The sequence below is a fragment of the Nilaparvata lugens genome, chromosome 4 (genome assembly GCF_014356525.2).
Source record: "Nilaparvata lugens isolate BPH chromosome 4, ASM1435652v1, whole genome shotgun sequence".
NCBI classification, from domain to species: domain Eukaryota; kingdom Metazoa; phylum Arthropoda; class Insecta; order Hemiptera; family Delphacidae; genus Nilaparvata; species Nilaparvata lugens.
The window spans coordinates 64238032-64255665 of record NC_052507.1 but is presented as its reverse complement, the minus strand read 5'-3'; the positions used below and the strand labels follow the sequence as shown (position 1 = coordinate 64255665).

The following is a 17634-nucleotide window of genomic DNA, read 5'->3' as shown; positions in this document are numbered from 1 at the left end:
TATAAAGAATTTTCCAAACTTAGAATGAAATATGGTGATGACGATGGACAATCCAATCAAAAACATGTAATACTATAACAGTAAACTACACTGGCTACAAAAAAAATAAATAAAATAATAATAATAAGCACTGTGGGACTTGGACTTCGAAGGACCACAGACAAGATCACTAAGTTCCTCATTCCCTACCTATATACAGAGAGCAGCACGCGTTCAGACTCTTCTGGTCACTTACAATTAACCACTTCTCACAAGTCGCTTATACTGGCCTGATCTGTAATTTTGAAAAGTTTTAAGATAGTCAGGTATGTTTCTAAGTATTATGTGTGACAGGTACTGAATATTAGTTGTTGAATATGTTTTATTTAATCTTGGAGTCTGTATATTGTTTATATGTGATGCTCTGGTGGGGTATCTATGATCTATTGTATTGTTAAAAATTTGGTTATGGTGAGAGTGCATGTAAATTAAGGCAGATCTCACAAATAGCTGCCTTACATTGAACACTTTAAAGTCCTCATATAATTCTCTAGTGGAACATCTGGGACCTCTCTGCAATGCGACCCTCAAGATAGAATTTTGAGAAACTTTTAAAGGCTCAAGAACAGTTTTATAGCATCCCCCCCACGCAATTATTCCCCATTGTAACATTGATTGTACATATGCAAAATAGACATTCCTAAGCTCCTGTACATTAAGTATATTCTTAAGCCCATGAAACAGAAATATCGCTTTACGAATTTTGCTTTTAATGTATGAAATGTGAGAGGACCAATTCATTCTGTCATCGAATATTACCCCAAGATATTTATATGTGCCTACTTTTTCAATAGATGGACAGTTGCAAAAACCCCCCTGTTGAATATTGCAACAATGTAATACAATACTATTTGAGCCATCATCTGTCCTATTCCTCAATTTTAAGTCCATAAACTTTGTTTTATTAACATTAAGGGTCATTATATTTTTATCGAACCAGTCTTTTAGTTTCTCAAGGTCACTACGAGCCTTATTGTAAACCTCTTCAATGAGTTCTAATAGTACCATTTCCACTCATCCCGGCCGAGCGAGTATGAATAGTCCCTTTGGAAGATATAGGAATAATATTCTCACTGTACCGAACACATAAGCTGATACTGATGGAAACCATCTTTATTTTTCTCTGGTATTATCATGTTCACAGTGGGCTGTGTTTTGCCAACAGTGTTCGTCTGAGTCCTGTAGGCTGCAATGAGACAGACAACCTGGTGGAAGAGGTCTACGTCTCACAACTCAATACAAAATCAACAGAGAATGGTGAGTGCTATTATTAACTTCTATCCTTTTCCCAATAAAAATGTGAATAAAAGAGAGAAAATTTGAAACGGTGAAGAAACACCTCACCAAGTCAATACTCACCATAGTGAGGTCCACGTTATAATGGCAGTATTTGATTAACATTAGTGTTGCTATCCTTTTCCCAATAAAAATGTGAATAAAAGAGAGAAAATTTGAAACGGTGAAGAAACACCTCACCAAGTTAATATTCACCATAGTGAGGTCCACGTTATTTGATTAACATTAGTGTTGCTATCCTTTTCTATCAATCGGCAAAGCAGATAGCGCTATCCTTCTCTAGCTCCTTAACGTTGTCAGATCGCCTTTTAACAGTGTATAAATATAATAACTTTGGATTTGCTATCCTCGTCTATCATTCGACAAAGAAGATAGCGCTATCCTTCTCCAGCTCCTTAACGTTGCCAGATCGTTATATAACAATATATAAATATAATTTATATTCTCAATACTGATACTCTCACTCAGCGGTCAGGGTTTTGCCCTTGCTGGGTGGTGCCATGTAATTTTAATTTATTTGTAAAATAGCATAATATATTATTATAATCTAGAATATTTCTTTTGTAAGCTTTTTATTTTGTATTTTGTTTTTATGGGCAATAAAGATGTTTAAAAAAAAATAATTTTCAGAATATTCAATCTCGATCATTAAAATTTATTATCTAATCATTTAAGAGTATTTTCCCTTGACAAATAAAGAGTATAATTATTGTTCATTTTAAACAAGAAGGAACCGTTAATATACATCAGCTATCCTCTATATAGAAGGCAGTGGCAAGGCTGAGAACCACTGTTCTTCTATCTTCTCCACTGCCATTATAACGTGGACCTCACTATATGAAAAAACACTTCATTGTATTCATGATCACTACTTAATAAAGAAATTTGGAAAAATAAATTAATAACAATAATAGTTACCCAGGACAACCAGATTTAAGGTAGAGGTGGATGATCAAAATTTTTGGGAAACTATCTACAAAATTTGGGAGAGAAACAGTTCCTGAATCCTGCTGACTCTCCCAATCATTGGCTTGATTACGATCTTTGTAAATAAATGAATAATTACTTCGATAATGTAACGGTTAACAAAAACAGTAGGCCTGAAAGAAGTTGATAAAAATATAGCACAATAATTTTGAACTAAATTAAGAATTTTGTTAAAAGATGAGAGTAGTATAGTCGAATTCCGTTGAAAAAATTCAACATCCATTCAATCAACACTTTAAATCAATGTCACAATATTGGTTATCATTTTTATTATACAAGTTTTGAATGCAGATTGCAAAACTTTGTTTTAAAGTTTGAATGGTTCACAGCTTCAAAATTCCCATATTTCATCAATTTTCTTCCTATTCTCTGTAGCAGAAATCCATCGCGGGTTAATCCATCTAATAATGAAACTTCCTTGAACTCAACATGATTTCACAATTTTGTTGCAGTTGATGACGTGGAAAGCTTGAACACCAGCCACAAAAGCCTCTCAGACGACTCTCTATCGGAAAATGTGGCGAAAAAACCACCATCTCGTGTCTACATTGCACCGGAGAACCCTATACCCCCACCAATCATTCACACAAACACACAAAACAACGAAGAACCCGTAAAAGAGGAAGCAGATAGGAAGGAAGTGAAGGAGAAAGAGAGAGAGCCGATCATCGAGGAACCTGAAGGAATTTTGGAAGAAGCGGAAAGCCTGGCTGAAAATGAAGATATGGGAGAAAAGTTTGAAGCTAAAGTTGTGGTGGCTGTAGACTTGGGAACAACTTACAGTGGTTATGCATATCGGTACATTGATCATCCATCAGATGTTGACATCCATCTCATGTCCAATTGTCAAGGTAAGAACAAGAAAATCTATTTTTTAAATTTTTTACGAGTTTTGATAAACAGCCAAGCAGGGATTTCCAGAGAATCAATAATAATATGTTCTTAACGTTTATGAATTCAGGGCTGCTTCCTTTTATCTATAAAATAGAATTATAGTACCCTTTGAAATTGATAAATTAATAATGATTATTAAACGAAAATCGAAATTAAATTCTGAAATTCACCCCGAAGACTTCTGCTACTGCAAATATTGACAACAGGGTAAACAGCTAGAAGGAAATTCGATGAGCACTACTATTCAAAAATTATTTGTCATTCCCGGGCTGACAAATAATTTTTGAATATTAGCACTCATCGAATTTCCTTCTAGCTGTTTACCCTGTTGTCAATATTTGCAGTAGCAGAAGTCTTCGGGGTGAATTACAGCATTTAATTTGGATTTTCGTTTAATAATAATTATTATATTCATTAGCATTTGGATAATTGCAAATATCAGTAATTTCCATTTGTAGATTAAATAATAGATTGAGGGCCGGTTTCCGAGCTCGGAATTTAGCCAAGTTCTAGACTTTAAACAGCTGGAGTCAGAAAATTGGCTTTACGAAACGGGGCGTAGTCGCAGTTCTTTATTTTATTATAATCTTTATTTTCTCATTTCTATAACATTGGAAAGGTTTTCCTTGACGAAATGAACATTCCTAAATAATTCAAAAAAGCTATCGAATGCAAAGTGTAATAATATTGTCATTACTGTGTTCAATTTGGAAAATCCAAAATATCATGATTAAGCTTGCAACCAATACAAAACTAATGAGATTTAAGAAAAAATGCCCCAAGTGTTTAGTAACAACCAACTCCCTGCGCATGCGTGAGCACTTGAGTTTCAGCGGAACTTAAACTTGGCAAGGACTTGATTTCGCGAAGTCCCGCTGTACTTATTGCACGATTCTGGTCTCCTGGTAGAGAGAGCACACCGAGGCCGACCTCGAGCTTGCCAAGTCCCCCACATCGACCTGCTAAGTCCCTTTTTAAGTCCCCCTCCACCCTTTCATGCCACCCTGGTATCCGAAACCTTCTTTACAGAACCAAGTCACTACAGGAAACTCACAGCTTTGTGTGCTACAGAGAGGGCAGCAGCAGCAGCCAGCATTGGAGACATTTTATTCTTTTCAATGTTACTACTTACGTTCCAAATCAAATCAAGTTTTATTTAATGACATCACTTACATAACAAATCCAGTTACACAAATGGTATTAATAAAAAAACACATTGAGCAGGTCAAAATTTCAATGAAAACAATTACTGAAAGTTTTTGAAAGTCAGTCAGAAAGATACATAAAATCAATATTTTTATATTACATATTATTGAACACAATACTGTTAGCTTAAAAAATTCTTGTCTGCAAGAACAAGAGAGTTCAAGAGAGTAGTAGTTTTGTAGAACAAGAGTTCTATATTCAGAACTCAATTAAAAATGCTTATATCCATTGCTAATAATCACTTTTGGATACTTAAATTACGACATAGCAGTCAGATTTTTATAAATAAAAGCTATTAGTTTCTTTCTACTTAAGTTTGTGGAGCGCTTTCGGACACTAGGCCCTTTCTCAACACTCGTGTTAAAAAGTTATTATTTTATTCGTTTTTCATTTATTTATTTAGAAAAGGCAACTTCTCAGACCTATTATCAATGGTATTGCTATCATTGTCTATCATTGGACAAAGCGGATAGCGCTATCTCTTTCTCGCATTGCTCTGTTGTCAGATCGTCTTTTAACAATGTAGAATTTAATAATTAATTAACAAAATATTTCATCTTAATTATGGAAATTCATTATGACATTATTGAAAAATATTATTTGTTGCCTAATAAAATATAATTGATTATGTTAAACGAGAATGAGCAGTTTATATTACATCAATAAACCTGTATCAGCTACCGTCTGCAGAAGACCAAGACATTGACAAGACAGAGGATCGGCAACGTTGTTCTCCTATCTTTCTCCACTGCCATTATAACGTGGACCGCACTATAGGTGGAAACATTGTTTGAGAGTGATGAATGATGCATGTACTGTATTCAATAATATAAATAGGAGAAGTTATTTTGATTGATTGCATATTATTTTTCAACACTCTTCGCCTCTCCACTCTGTATAGGGTGGAATGAAATCTCCCTCACTGAAGTCCTACTTGCAACGCAACTTGACGCTTGCAACGCCCCCCTGCTTAGTAGTTTGATACATTTTGAGCTTGACATGCAACGCCGTGCTTAGTTTGATACATTTGAGGAACGAAGTCGGAGCCTGCTCCCAAGTGAGTCTGTTTCCCTGGTAGCTGAAACTTGGATTGAGACTGCTGAAGGGTTTTTGACTGACAGTCTCAACCAAGACGCGTTCCTAGAAACTGCCCCTGGACATCTCGGTGACTTCGGCAGGCCCTGGCACACACCGGACTGAAACCCACTCAAACACAGAAAACATGAGTGCAAAATTAAGTTGGTGACGATTGCAAGACGTGTGTATATCCTCATAATGTGGACAGTGGTGTTGCAGCAAGGAATCGAATCGATCGACCTGTAGCGTTACTGCATTTGGGAGCCCTACGCACAGAGCGCTCCTACGATACAAATAGCTACCGAAAGGAAGCAGTCACGATACAGGAACTGAGTTTTGTTGCAAATTTCACCAGGAAATCGCCACAGAGAATGAAAATTCCTTCTACTTTGTGAAATCGCCTAGAAATTTGTACAGAGATGTCAACCGAGCCTTCTATAGTGAGGTCCACGTTATAAACTAGTAGTTCTGTGAGCAGTAGATCTCACACAATATTCTCATCCACAAGTACCTGATTGAAACTATAGACCTTATAGAAATACAGCAAAAGACTGGCTTCTCCACACATCTGTGTAATCAATTGTCAGCTGATTTATGATGAATAATTCCATAGTCTGATTTTTACTCTAATATTGGCGTATGAAGGAGGCTCCTTTTTCCTTTTATATCATCCTTGAAATGCAAAATTTCCAAAAACCTTCTATAAACGTCGACGCGCAATTAAAAAAGGAACATACCTGTCAAATTTCATGAAAATCTATTACCGCGTTTCGCCGTAAATGCGCAACAAAAAACATTTAAACATTCAAACATTTAAACATTAAGAGAAATGCCAAGCAGTCGACTTGAATCTTAGACCTCACTTCGCTCGGTCAATTAGTGTTTTATTAGCAATGGTGTTGCTATCCTTGTCTATCATTCAACAAAGCAGATAGCGCTCTCTCTTTCTCCCTTTGCTCCAGTCATCTATTTTTCCAGTTGGTTGAATAAATTATAGTGTTGAATTTCTAGTGGTATTATTCTTCCAGGTGTCATAAAATGTAATTTTTTGTTATTCTAATCATGAAATTCTAATGTGAAGAAAAATATTAGAGTGACTCGTTCGACAATTATAATAAACTGATGACTCTCCAAATTCATAACTCAGTATTTATCATATTACCAACCAGAATTTAGAAAATTCTAGATGACCTCATTGACGATTGACACTACTACATGATATATCGGTATCTAACTGAATAGAATTCCTTAATCATTAATTCAGTAATATATCAATGTGCCAAAAACTGCTGACCAGGTCAAACCAAACAGTGCTGAGTTGTTCACTTTACTCAATAAAGTGATTAAATCAATAATTTCAATCAATTTCTATGTATGTGTTAAGTCGAGTTTGGAAGATTATTCATCTCATAGTTACTATTTGTTGATTTCGATGATTTTATAAACAGTACCATATAATTGTGAAGTCCACGTTATAATTACAGTGGAGAAAGATAGGAGAACAACATTGCCGATCCTCTGTCTTGTCAATGCCTTCTATACACGGTAGCTGATACAGGTTTATTGATGTAATATTAACTGTTCATTCTCGTTTAAAATAATCAATTTATTTTATTTTATTAAGCAAGAAATTATATTTTTCAATAATCTCATAATGAATTTTCATGATTAAAATTGAATATTTTGTTAATTACTTAATAATTCTACATCGATCTGAACGATCTGGTAACAGAGTAAAGCAAGAAAGAGCTATCCGCTTTGTTGAATGATAGACAAGGATAGCAATACCATTGCTAATCAAACACAGCCTTTATAACGTGGACCTCACTATAATTGCAAGTTTATGATTAATAATAAATGACGGAAACAGAGTTGACTTCCGTCTCACTTTCCCCTTGCTCAGACATGCTAATTTGACCGTGAAAATGCCATTCCATTCCTAAGGTAAAATCGATTCAATACGAGAAATCAATTGGGACCTGTGCAATTATACGTCCTTGGAAGTAAGTCCAATTTTAACTTCGATTTGAACTGCTCTAGAATCGGCCTACAGCGGTCCAGCACTAATCAATGCGAGACTCAATCCTGAACAAGTTCCTAAATCAAAGTACCTATAAGCATAGAGAAACGATAGCATAAGTAGATATCCTATGGTATAGGGCGTTTATGTCGCAACTTTTACTGTTATCCCAAGCCGATAGTTCACGTAGTTCTTTCCTATGCAGCTGTGTGACGCTGGTAGTCTCTCAAATTGTGCCGTTCATACACTCTCACCCCAACAAAACAGTAAAAATTGACAATAATCGGCAATAATCGGCTTGAGATAACAGTAAAAGTTGCGACATAAATTTCCTATACCATGGGATATCTACTTACGCTATTGTTTCTCTATGCTATAAGTTTATAGTCATGACTATGACACTGAAGTCCAATCAAAGTATGAACTATATTGAGGTCCCCGTTACAATGGCAGTGCTTGATTGGCAATGGTATTGCTATCCTTGCCTATCATTCAACAAAGCGGATAGCGCTATCTCTTTCTCGCTTTGCTCTGTTGCCAGATCGTCTTTCAACAATGTAGAACTAATAATTAACTAACAAAATATTCCATCTTAATTATGAAAATTCATTATGAAATTATTTAAAAATATAATTTCCTGCTTAATAAAATATAATTTATTATTTCAAACGTGAATGATGAGTTAATATTAGGGTCGATGTCAAACGAGGCAAACGACAGAAGAGTCCTGCGACAGTCGAGACCAGCGACGGTAGAGACCGGCGACATTCGAGGCCAGCGACGGTAGAGGACTCCTGAAAAAGTGGCCTCAAATATCGCCTGCGTTAGGCGACAGTTGAGGCCACTCTAATTTTTTTGTACAGCCCCGACAGTCGAGACCTGCGACGGCAGAGGACTCCTAAAAAAGTGGCCTCGAATGTCGTCGGTCTCGACTGTCGCGCCCCCTAATATTACATCAATAAACCTGTATCAGCTACCGTCTATAGAAGGCATTGACAAGACTGTATGAGGATCGGCAACGTTGATCTTTCTCCACTGGCTTTATATAGTGGACCTACGTTTTCCTTGACAGATCTTCTGCCAGTTTGACAAAGCTCATATTCTTTTTATCATACTTAGAACCTACCCTATTACTAATCTATCAATAGAGAATCAACCCCATTCAAATGAAGATTCTCATTTTATATCTCGTCATCATTGGAAACAATTACACCAGTTTATCAAGTTATTCTTTCCCATTTTCAATACTCTATCATCTTCATTTAGGAGTAAATTCATTGAATAATAGCAGGTTACCCGTGCTCCGCAAGGGTCCAATTAACAGTTTGACAAACTGAAATCTTAAAGAATAGGCCTATAACCATCCTCAGTGAATTAAGAATCTATATGCAGAGATTCACAAGTTAATCAGTCCAGTAGCTCAGACGTGATGATGCGTCATACGTGAATTTCCTATCCCATACGTGTGTATAAGCCAGCTCTTCACTCTATTATAGTATAGATGAAAAATATTAACACTCACGCTTTAGTTGTGATAACTAAAACCATAAGAATCTCTATGTACAGTTTATTTAATACCGTGTACTATAGAGACTGTATTATCAGACTGATTATCATGAGAATCTATAAATATATCTCTCAATTATTCTAATTATTGAAATTGAAACTTTTGAGTAGTTTATTCCCAAGAAGGCTATCAATTTTATTCATCTTATTTATCTGCCAGATGAACTGGAGAAGCCCTATCAATTATTGCAAAAAGTCAATCTACCAATTAGCATTCCAATTTTAATGAAAATTAGCTCATTACAAAAGTCCGTGCGTGACCTTATCATTCCTCAATAATATTTCGATATTAAATATTCCAAAATTAATATTGATGATTTATAAAGGGGGGAACGTATTAAGCATTTTTTCAGGCGTTTTCAGACGGCGGTTTAAAAGTCGGCAGGGTAGGAAGATCTCCGATTGACTGATTGGGCTGGCGCCTAAAAAAAAAACTTGAAAACAGCCTAATATGGTCTAAACTCTATATGCTTACTAGGGCTAAGCCACATGAATCCTTTCCCAAACGAGTCGGCAGGGTTGGTGTTTTCGAATCAGCCAATCGGAGAGCTTCTTGCCCAGCTGAATCGTCTGAAAACCGCTTTGTTTGGCTTGGCCCTTACAGTATAGTTGCATTTCACATATTAAAGATCGTCACTTGGTTAATTCCAAATAAAAAATTCCAACAATTGAAATTCATGAGGCAAGAATTTCATCATTGAAATCCAAAATAGAAGAATTTTCGCATGATACTCCTCATATAATCTCTGGAGGGCAATCAACTTGCAATGATATGGAAATTGAAAAACATAACAAACTCTGCATTAAAGCTTTCAAGTATAATTGAATTCTGAAAGTGAATGACTTTTCAGTTTACTTCTCATTCGTTAGTGCATTGTGGAGGTCGTTCTTGATAGTCGTGTCTCTTGAAGTCATGGAAGTTTCAAGAGCTTCACGTAGAAGACAGCTGAGGAGAAAGAGTTATTGGAAGATGTTTTTGGAGAACACATCAATTCACGGCTTCAAATACATCTTCGACCGGAACAGATATTGGATTGAACGGTTGTTCTGGTGTATCGTTTTGATATGTTTTATCACTTCATTATTCATGATTTATCGATTGAAAATTTCACAATGGAGAGAAACACCAATGACGATTGAAGAAGGAATTACTCTGCAACACATATCTGCCCTGCCTGCACCAGCTATAACAGCTTGTGGCTCGTTATACATAGCAGATTACACATTTGAAGCCTTAATGGAAAATCCTGGAGTAGCTGACATTCTAGGCTTGACTAGAAAAATGTCTACAATCAACAAGTACTACAAAATCAAATCTAAAAAGAAACACCGGTATATTAGAGAGAAAATAAAGAGAGGAGAAAGATTCGTCATATCAGACTCGAATCTTGAAAGCGTGTTTCCTGATTATTTCGTGAGAACAAATCCGAGAGTCTCTGCTCACCCATACTCACTCTGTTTCCCCACTTACACTTTCAAGGGACTCTGTGTTTCATGCAACATGTTTCCACCCTCGCTCATCTACAAAAATAATACAGTGCGTAACTATTTCCACAAAGATACAGAAATGAATCTACCACTGCATGGAATCAAGTATCGGTTTCAATTGAACAATAAAACAATCCACGGGTTTCCATTTTTAAAGGTTTTCTCGCCAGGAAAATACAGAATGCCTATGTGGGAAAAAGAGAATCACCCATCTTTAGTAGCTGATCGCCTTGTGATGCTAAGTGTAATGGCAATGAATGAAAAACCGGACATGAAAACGAACAAGCCTCCTACGTTCACAATCCACAATCCCTGGGATGTTCCCAGTCCTTTTATGAGATGGCATCGTCTCAATAAATACGGAAGGTTTCAAATAAACATAGACCCGGAACAATTCATACAATATCCATTGGCCGATGACAGTTTACTGAACAAACTTCCATCCACAAAACGTTGCTACAATACAACCGAGGTGGAGTTGGACTTCTTTCAATATTACACACGTCAAAATTGTCTGATCGAGTGTTTTACGAGAAATGCATTGAAGGAATGCGGTTGTGTCCTGTTTTTCATGCCTCACAACGAGACAACCTTCATATGTCCAGATGTCAACAACTCCTGTGCGTTGAATGTCGCCTTAAACAATCATTACGACATAAATGATGGAAAATCTACCAGCTCTTGCAATTGTTTGCCATCTTGTAACTTTACTGAATACAAGGTGATGTCGGTTGAACCGTATTTCTCATCTCCCAGTGAATATGATGAGGATTTCACTACTATAAACGAAATTAGAGTTGTATTCAGGGATGATTTTTACCATGAAAAAATTCGTACCTACACCTTCAACAGTAACGTGATAATTGATTCCACTATTTTCTACTTGGACGTATTTTTGGGTATAAGTATGTTGACTGTGACCGAAGTTTTTTACTATAGTTTGTTGTATGTTATTGATTATGTCAAAAACAATATATGGAGAAGGCTTTAGAGGACTGGAAATTTCGAAACAACAGTGCGTGATCGTTCAAGTTTTCCTTTCATTTAGTAAATTATCTCAATGCAACACCAAACTCTTAATTTCCAGTGAAATTTAGGCTACTCTGACATGAATGCGTGCCTTTTTCTGCAACTTAGTACATTACCAGAATGTCAGAATAGTTTGAAATCTGGACTTTGGACGCTCTGAATGAGTAAATATTGTTAAAATTTGACAAAGTGGGGAAAATCTATAAATCGGTAAAAACAAAGATGATAGTATCTTCATATAATTAAGTGTTTTTGTTGGCCTATGATATATATATATATATATATATATTCTATAATTCCATTTTCTAATTTTATTCTACTCCATTTTGGATTTCTAATTTTAAATCTCCTCTTTTCTATCAATTCATAATCTACACCTTTCCTTATCCATAACCCACTCAAATTTGAAATCTCCCGCTTGAAATAACCCATCATGGCCCACCAACTAATCTCATAATGCTCCTTCAATCAGTGCGCCTCCATTCGTCTGTGCTCTATGGTCTACGGTACACAACATCTCTACCGCGTCTCTGTGGTCACGACCGTTAGAATGTTCAAATCTGCACTTCACTTCCTGGTTGATTGAGAAAGGGGGCCCAGCCCCCGAAAATTTTTGTTTAAATGTAAGTCTTTAAGTGTTTTTAATCTATCCATGTCGTGTGTATCCTGTTTATATTTTTATTACAAAACTTTAAAGTGTTTTCTGATATATATATATATATATATATATATATATATATATATAATATATATATATATATTCAGATCCTTTTCTACCTCCTCATTTTTGTCAAATTAATCTAGTCGACTATGAAAACACATGATGAAATACCAAAATAGTTTATCTCAATTATGAAAATTCTCTATTGGATCATAGGAATATTTCTTGACTACTACTTGAGGCAATAACAATATTAATAATATAATAATATTTCTTGACATATTATAGATAATAGTAATAATATCGAGTGACCTGGCTAAGGTCTGGTGTCAGAGTTTTCAGGTCGCAACTGATCAATTTCAGGGCCTCTGACATGACCCAACGACTGATTTTTAGGCAGCCGGGACCGACGCCTTAACGTGTTCATCCGAAACACGGGAGTAGCCCGAGATAAATATATTTGAGATGAAGTTAATTTATTAATTTATTCAATAATTTAACACAGCCCAACTTTCAGAAAAGTACCATAGGCTTAAGCCAAAAATTGTAAGTCCCGTGCCTAATGTGTAGGTCTATACTAAAATGTTTATACCGCTGCAAGAATTTGAAGCTTGACTGCTAGTTTTAAACCTGATAACATGATCTTTTTATTGTGAAAAGTATGTGTTTGTTATAGGTGAGCCAGGATTGAACAACCAGAAGTTACCCTCTATTCTACTGTTGGACCCATCTCGTAAGTTGCATTCATTCGGATGCACTGCAAGGGACCACTTCCACGACCTCGACCCAGCCGAGGCACATCTCTGGCTCTACTTCGACAAGTTCAAACTCACACTGCACAACAATACGGTAACAAATTGAAGAAAAGATACATACATAAACGATAGCATAAGAAGGTATCCCATGGTAAAAGGCGTTTATGTTGCAAATGCCATTGTTAACTCAAGCCGATTGTCCCAGTAGTTATTTTTCGTGAAGCTATGTAAAGCCGGTAGTCTCTCATACTGTGCCGTTCTTAAGGTGCGTACAGATATACGCACCGCGAACATGAGCAATTCACTTTTAATCAGCTGACTATATCTGTATTTTTACAGAAACGGTAAGATACAGATATAAAAAGCTTGGTATCAGCTGATTAAAAGTGAATTGCTCATGTTCGCGGCGCGTATATCTATACGCACCTCAACACTCTCACCCTAAAAAGACACTTTCTAATAATAGACAGTCGTGTATCATAATTATGTTGACAGTAGTCAGATTGGGGTTATCAAAAAATCGGCTTGAAAATTGGATCATAAACGACCTATCCTAATCCTACCATGGGATATCTTCTTTGCCGTCTTTTCTCTGTGGTTCTACTTACTCTCATAGTGTTATTAATAAAAAACAAACATTTTCAAAAATTATTTGAAAGACTAACTAGGTACTATAATGAGGTCCTCGTTATAATGGCAGCACCTGATCAACATTGGTGTTGCTATCCTTGTCTATCATTTGACAAAGCAGATAGCTCTATCCTCGCTCAGGAAGCTCGTGAACAAAACACTTCAAATTCGAATTGTTCCATGCTTGTCTAGCTTCGCACTGCTGTCGAATCATTTATTTGTCATGGAAAAATATAATATGGACTAACAGAAAATATAATTGCAATAAATGAAAGTTTATAATTTAAAAGGGTACGGTACTGAGATTTATATTTTTATTTATATTAAAAGTAGCCCTAAAGGAAAAATACAATGAAAGTTTATCATCAAATCTTTAAAAGGTATATAATTATGTTGAAGGAAAATATTTCAAAAGTGTATTTTTCATAGAAAAATTTTATAACTTTTTATGGAAGAAATTTACACTGAAATACATAATAGAAAAGTTGTAGTTCATGATGAGATGCAATCAAAAAATGGTACAGGAATATTACCCTTCTTCAACTCAATCAAATTTTTGTTTGATTTTGAGTGAAAAATTTAAAAATTGTGGCTTTAGATCATAAAATATTTAATATTAAAGCACGTATAAAGAGTAGGTTGAATGCGAAATAAAAAAAATATGAATTTTTTATCACCTATGTTGTATAATAATTATTAATTTGTATGTGAGCTCTATAGTGAGGTCCACGTTATAATGGCAGTATTTGATTAACATTGGTGTTGCTATCCTTGCCTGTTATTCAACACAACAGATAGCACTATCCTTTTCTACCTCCGCAACGTTGCTAATTCCGTTTTCAACAATGTGGGACTCAAGGCAGACAAACGGCAACACTCTTCTCCTATCTTTCTCCACTGTCATTATAACGTTCACCCCTACACCCAGACGTATAGTCTTGTAGGGGTATTCTAGTAATAATAATACTATCAATTTTATTGTATAGTGCATTTTAAAGAATAAAGAATTTTGAATTGAAAAGAAAAAAAACGTGGACCTCACTACAGGCTTGTGCGTGGGTAATGAGACGGATGATGATGAGAGATGAGTGGACCTACAGCTTTAGGTGTGTTCCGAACCACCGGTATCAAACTCATTTATTTAGAGGAGGTCTAAAGGTATTATTTAAAGGAGAGGTATTTAGAGGAGTTCTGCTATTAAAGTGGCCACACTTTCAACAGGAGTAGCAGCCACATCGAGCTTATCTCATCGATATCAGCGCGAAGACAACACCAATCGCATCTCTAGTAGTTCTGTGAACAGTAGACCTCACGCAGTTTTCTCATCCACAAGTAGTAGCTGACGTCCTGTTTGAAATATTAACAAACTCAGTTCACGTTTGAATTTGTATTCCATATGAATAATTTATCCAGTTCCGTGATAATCTTTCCATCTCATGAGAATTAATTTTTCACGATCAAAAATATTATAATTTCTTCAGCATTATTTAGTTCATTTGATTATTTTTAATCACTTATCTAATTAGTATTTTTCAAATGTGAGAATATTGATACTGATGGGCACGCATAATAATAGTATGACTGCAAAACAAAATATTGATACCAAAGACCTTATGCATAATTCTTTAAGGTCTTTGATTGAAACCAAGGTACCTAGAATACAGAATACAGGTACCTAGAATGGGTCCTAGGTGTATTGATTGAAACCATAGACCTTATAGAAATAGACACGGCTTCTCCAGAACATCTGTGTAATCTACTTGTCAGCTGATTGGTTATGAATAATTCTATAGTCTGATTAATCATATCTTCAGATATTATAGTGATACTAGCCGTCAGGCTCGCTTCGCTCGCCATATCCATCTAGCCAGGGGGCTCCGCCCCCTGGACCCCCGACTGGGTCGTCTCGCTTCGCTCGCCTGCATTTTTCATTCGAGCATTTTTATCATATGTTAGGACAATCCAGTCGGGGGTCCAGACTAAACGTCTGGCTAAACGGATATGGCGAGCGAAGCGAGCCTGACGGCTAGTAATATAATATTCCCAGGATTGAAGTAGCAGTGCCGAATCAATTTTTTCGCGATAAATGCATTTAAATCTTCAACTTGATGCCAACCTAACAAAAAGTCAACTCAACTTAATGCCAACCTGACAAAATTATTAATTTAGTTGCCAGTTAACAACTGTTTCGAAGAGGTACTCTATCTAGATTATAGTTCTATAGTAACATATGATATGGAAATTTCAATATTATAATTTATTAAGAGATTGGGAGAAGAAGAATATACATGCTAAAAGACAAACTTTAACCCCTTAAAAACAACCCTTAGAGTTAAAATATTGCCAAAAGATTTCTTAGTGCGCCTCTAAAGGGCCAACTGAACATACCTACCAAATTTGAACGTTTTTGGTCCGGTAGATTTTTAGTTCTGCGAGTGAGTGAGTGAGTGAGTGAGTGAGTCAGTCAGTCAGTCAGTCAGTCAGTGAGTGCCATTTCGCTTTTATATATGTAGATCAGAGTATGGAGGAATTCCTTTTCTTTTCATATTATCCTTAAAATGCAAAATTCCAAAAAACATTGTGTATACATCGACGCGCAGTTGAAAAAGGAATGGAATTCCTGCCAAATCTCATCGAATTCTATCAACGCGTTCGGCCGTAATCGCGTTACATACAGACAGGCGAAAGAAAATCTTAGTTGAAATATAGACCTATAGAACACTATGTTCGGTCAAATAGTCTACATTTTTTGTTTGTGATGATTTTTGTAGGATGTAAGCAGAGAATCTATGATCAGAGCGAGCAACGGGTGTGAGGTGAACGCTCTGACCGTATTCAGCCAGGCACTCTACTACCTGAAGTCACAAGCTCTGGGCGAATTGCAGCATCAGGCTGACTCGAGCCACGTGCAGTGGGTCATCACTGTACCGGCCATATGGAGTCACACGGCCAAGCAGTTTGTCAGGGAAGCTGCTTATATGGTAAAAACAATGAATTTCAATTCAAAATTAAATCCCTAAAAACACCAAATTTTGTTACCTGTTTTGTTTTCTTTCTAAATTATTTTTTTTCAATTCAAATTTAACACAGATAGTGCCAGTTGCGCGAAGGCCGGTTAAGTTTTAATCGTAATTAATTCCACGAGATCAAATTCAAATATGGACTGTTGTGACCTTCATTTCTTGTCCAAGTCAAAGAAATTGAGAGATTTATCATAAATTTCATGAATAGGGCTGTAGTTATACATACTCCTCCTCCTCTTCTTCTTCTTCCTCCTCCTCTTCCTCCTCATCATCCTCCTCCGCCTCCTTCTCCTACTCCTCCTCCTTCTCCTCCTCCTCATCATCATCCTCCTCCTCCTCCTCCTCCTCATCATCATCCTCCTCCTCATCCTTATTAATCAATTGAATGTATTAATTACTGTATTTAGACAATTTATAATTCGTCATACACTATATAGTGAGGTCCAAGTTATAACGGCATTGGAGAAAGATAGGAGAATAACGTTGCCGATTTTCTGCCTTGCCACTGCCTTCTATAGAATATAGCTGATGTAATATCAACTGTTCATTCTTGTTAAAGATTATCAGTCATATTTTATTCGTCAATGAAATAGATTTTATAATGATTAAATGATAAATTTTCGTAATTGAAATTAAATGTCTTGTTCCTCCTTCTCCTCCTTCTCCTCCTTCTCCTCCTTCTCCTCCTTCTCCTCCTTCTCCTCCACCTAATCCTTATTAATCAATTAAATTTATCAATTACTGTATTTAGACAATTTATAATTCGTCATACACTATATAGTGAGGTCCAAGTTATAACGGCAGTGGAGAAAGATAGGAGAACAACGTTGCCGATTTTCTGCCTTGCCACTGCCTTCTATAGAATATAGCTGATACTGGTATATCTGATGGAATATCAACTGTTCATTCTTGTTAAAAATTATCAGTCATATTTTATTCGTCAATGAAATAGATTTTATAATG

The 17634-nt window shown here is 36.0% G+C and overlaps 1 protein-coding gene across 9 annotated transcripts in view; it reads left to right on the top strand.

Moving 5' to 3' along the window:
* LOC111044660 (heat shock 70 kDa protein 12A) overlaps positions 1 to 17634 on the top strand; it is a 71192-nt gene that overhangs the window by 30064 nt on the left and 23494 nt on the right. For 8 of the 9 annotated variants that reach the window (XR_005571098.1, XM_039426181.1, XM_039426184.1 and 5 more), the window contains 4 exons: positions 1184 to 1296; positions 2775 to 3173; positions 12940 to 13112; positions 16420 to 16629. Coding sequence is in view for 8 of the 9 variants with exons in the window: in XM_039426181.1 (XP_039282115.1) it covers positions 1184 to 1296; positions 2775 to 3173; positions 12940 to 13112; positions 16420 to 16629 (895 nt within the window). In the remaining variant the exon portion in view is untranslated. The remainder of the gene's footprint in view (positions 1 to 1183; positions 1297 to 2774; positions 3174 to 12939; positions 13113 to 16419; positions 16630 to 17634) is intronic. The other variant, XM_039426185.1, reaches the window with a different exon arrangement.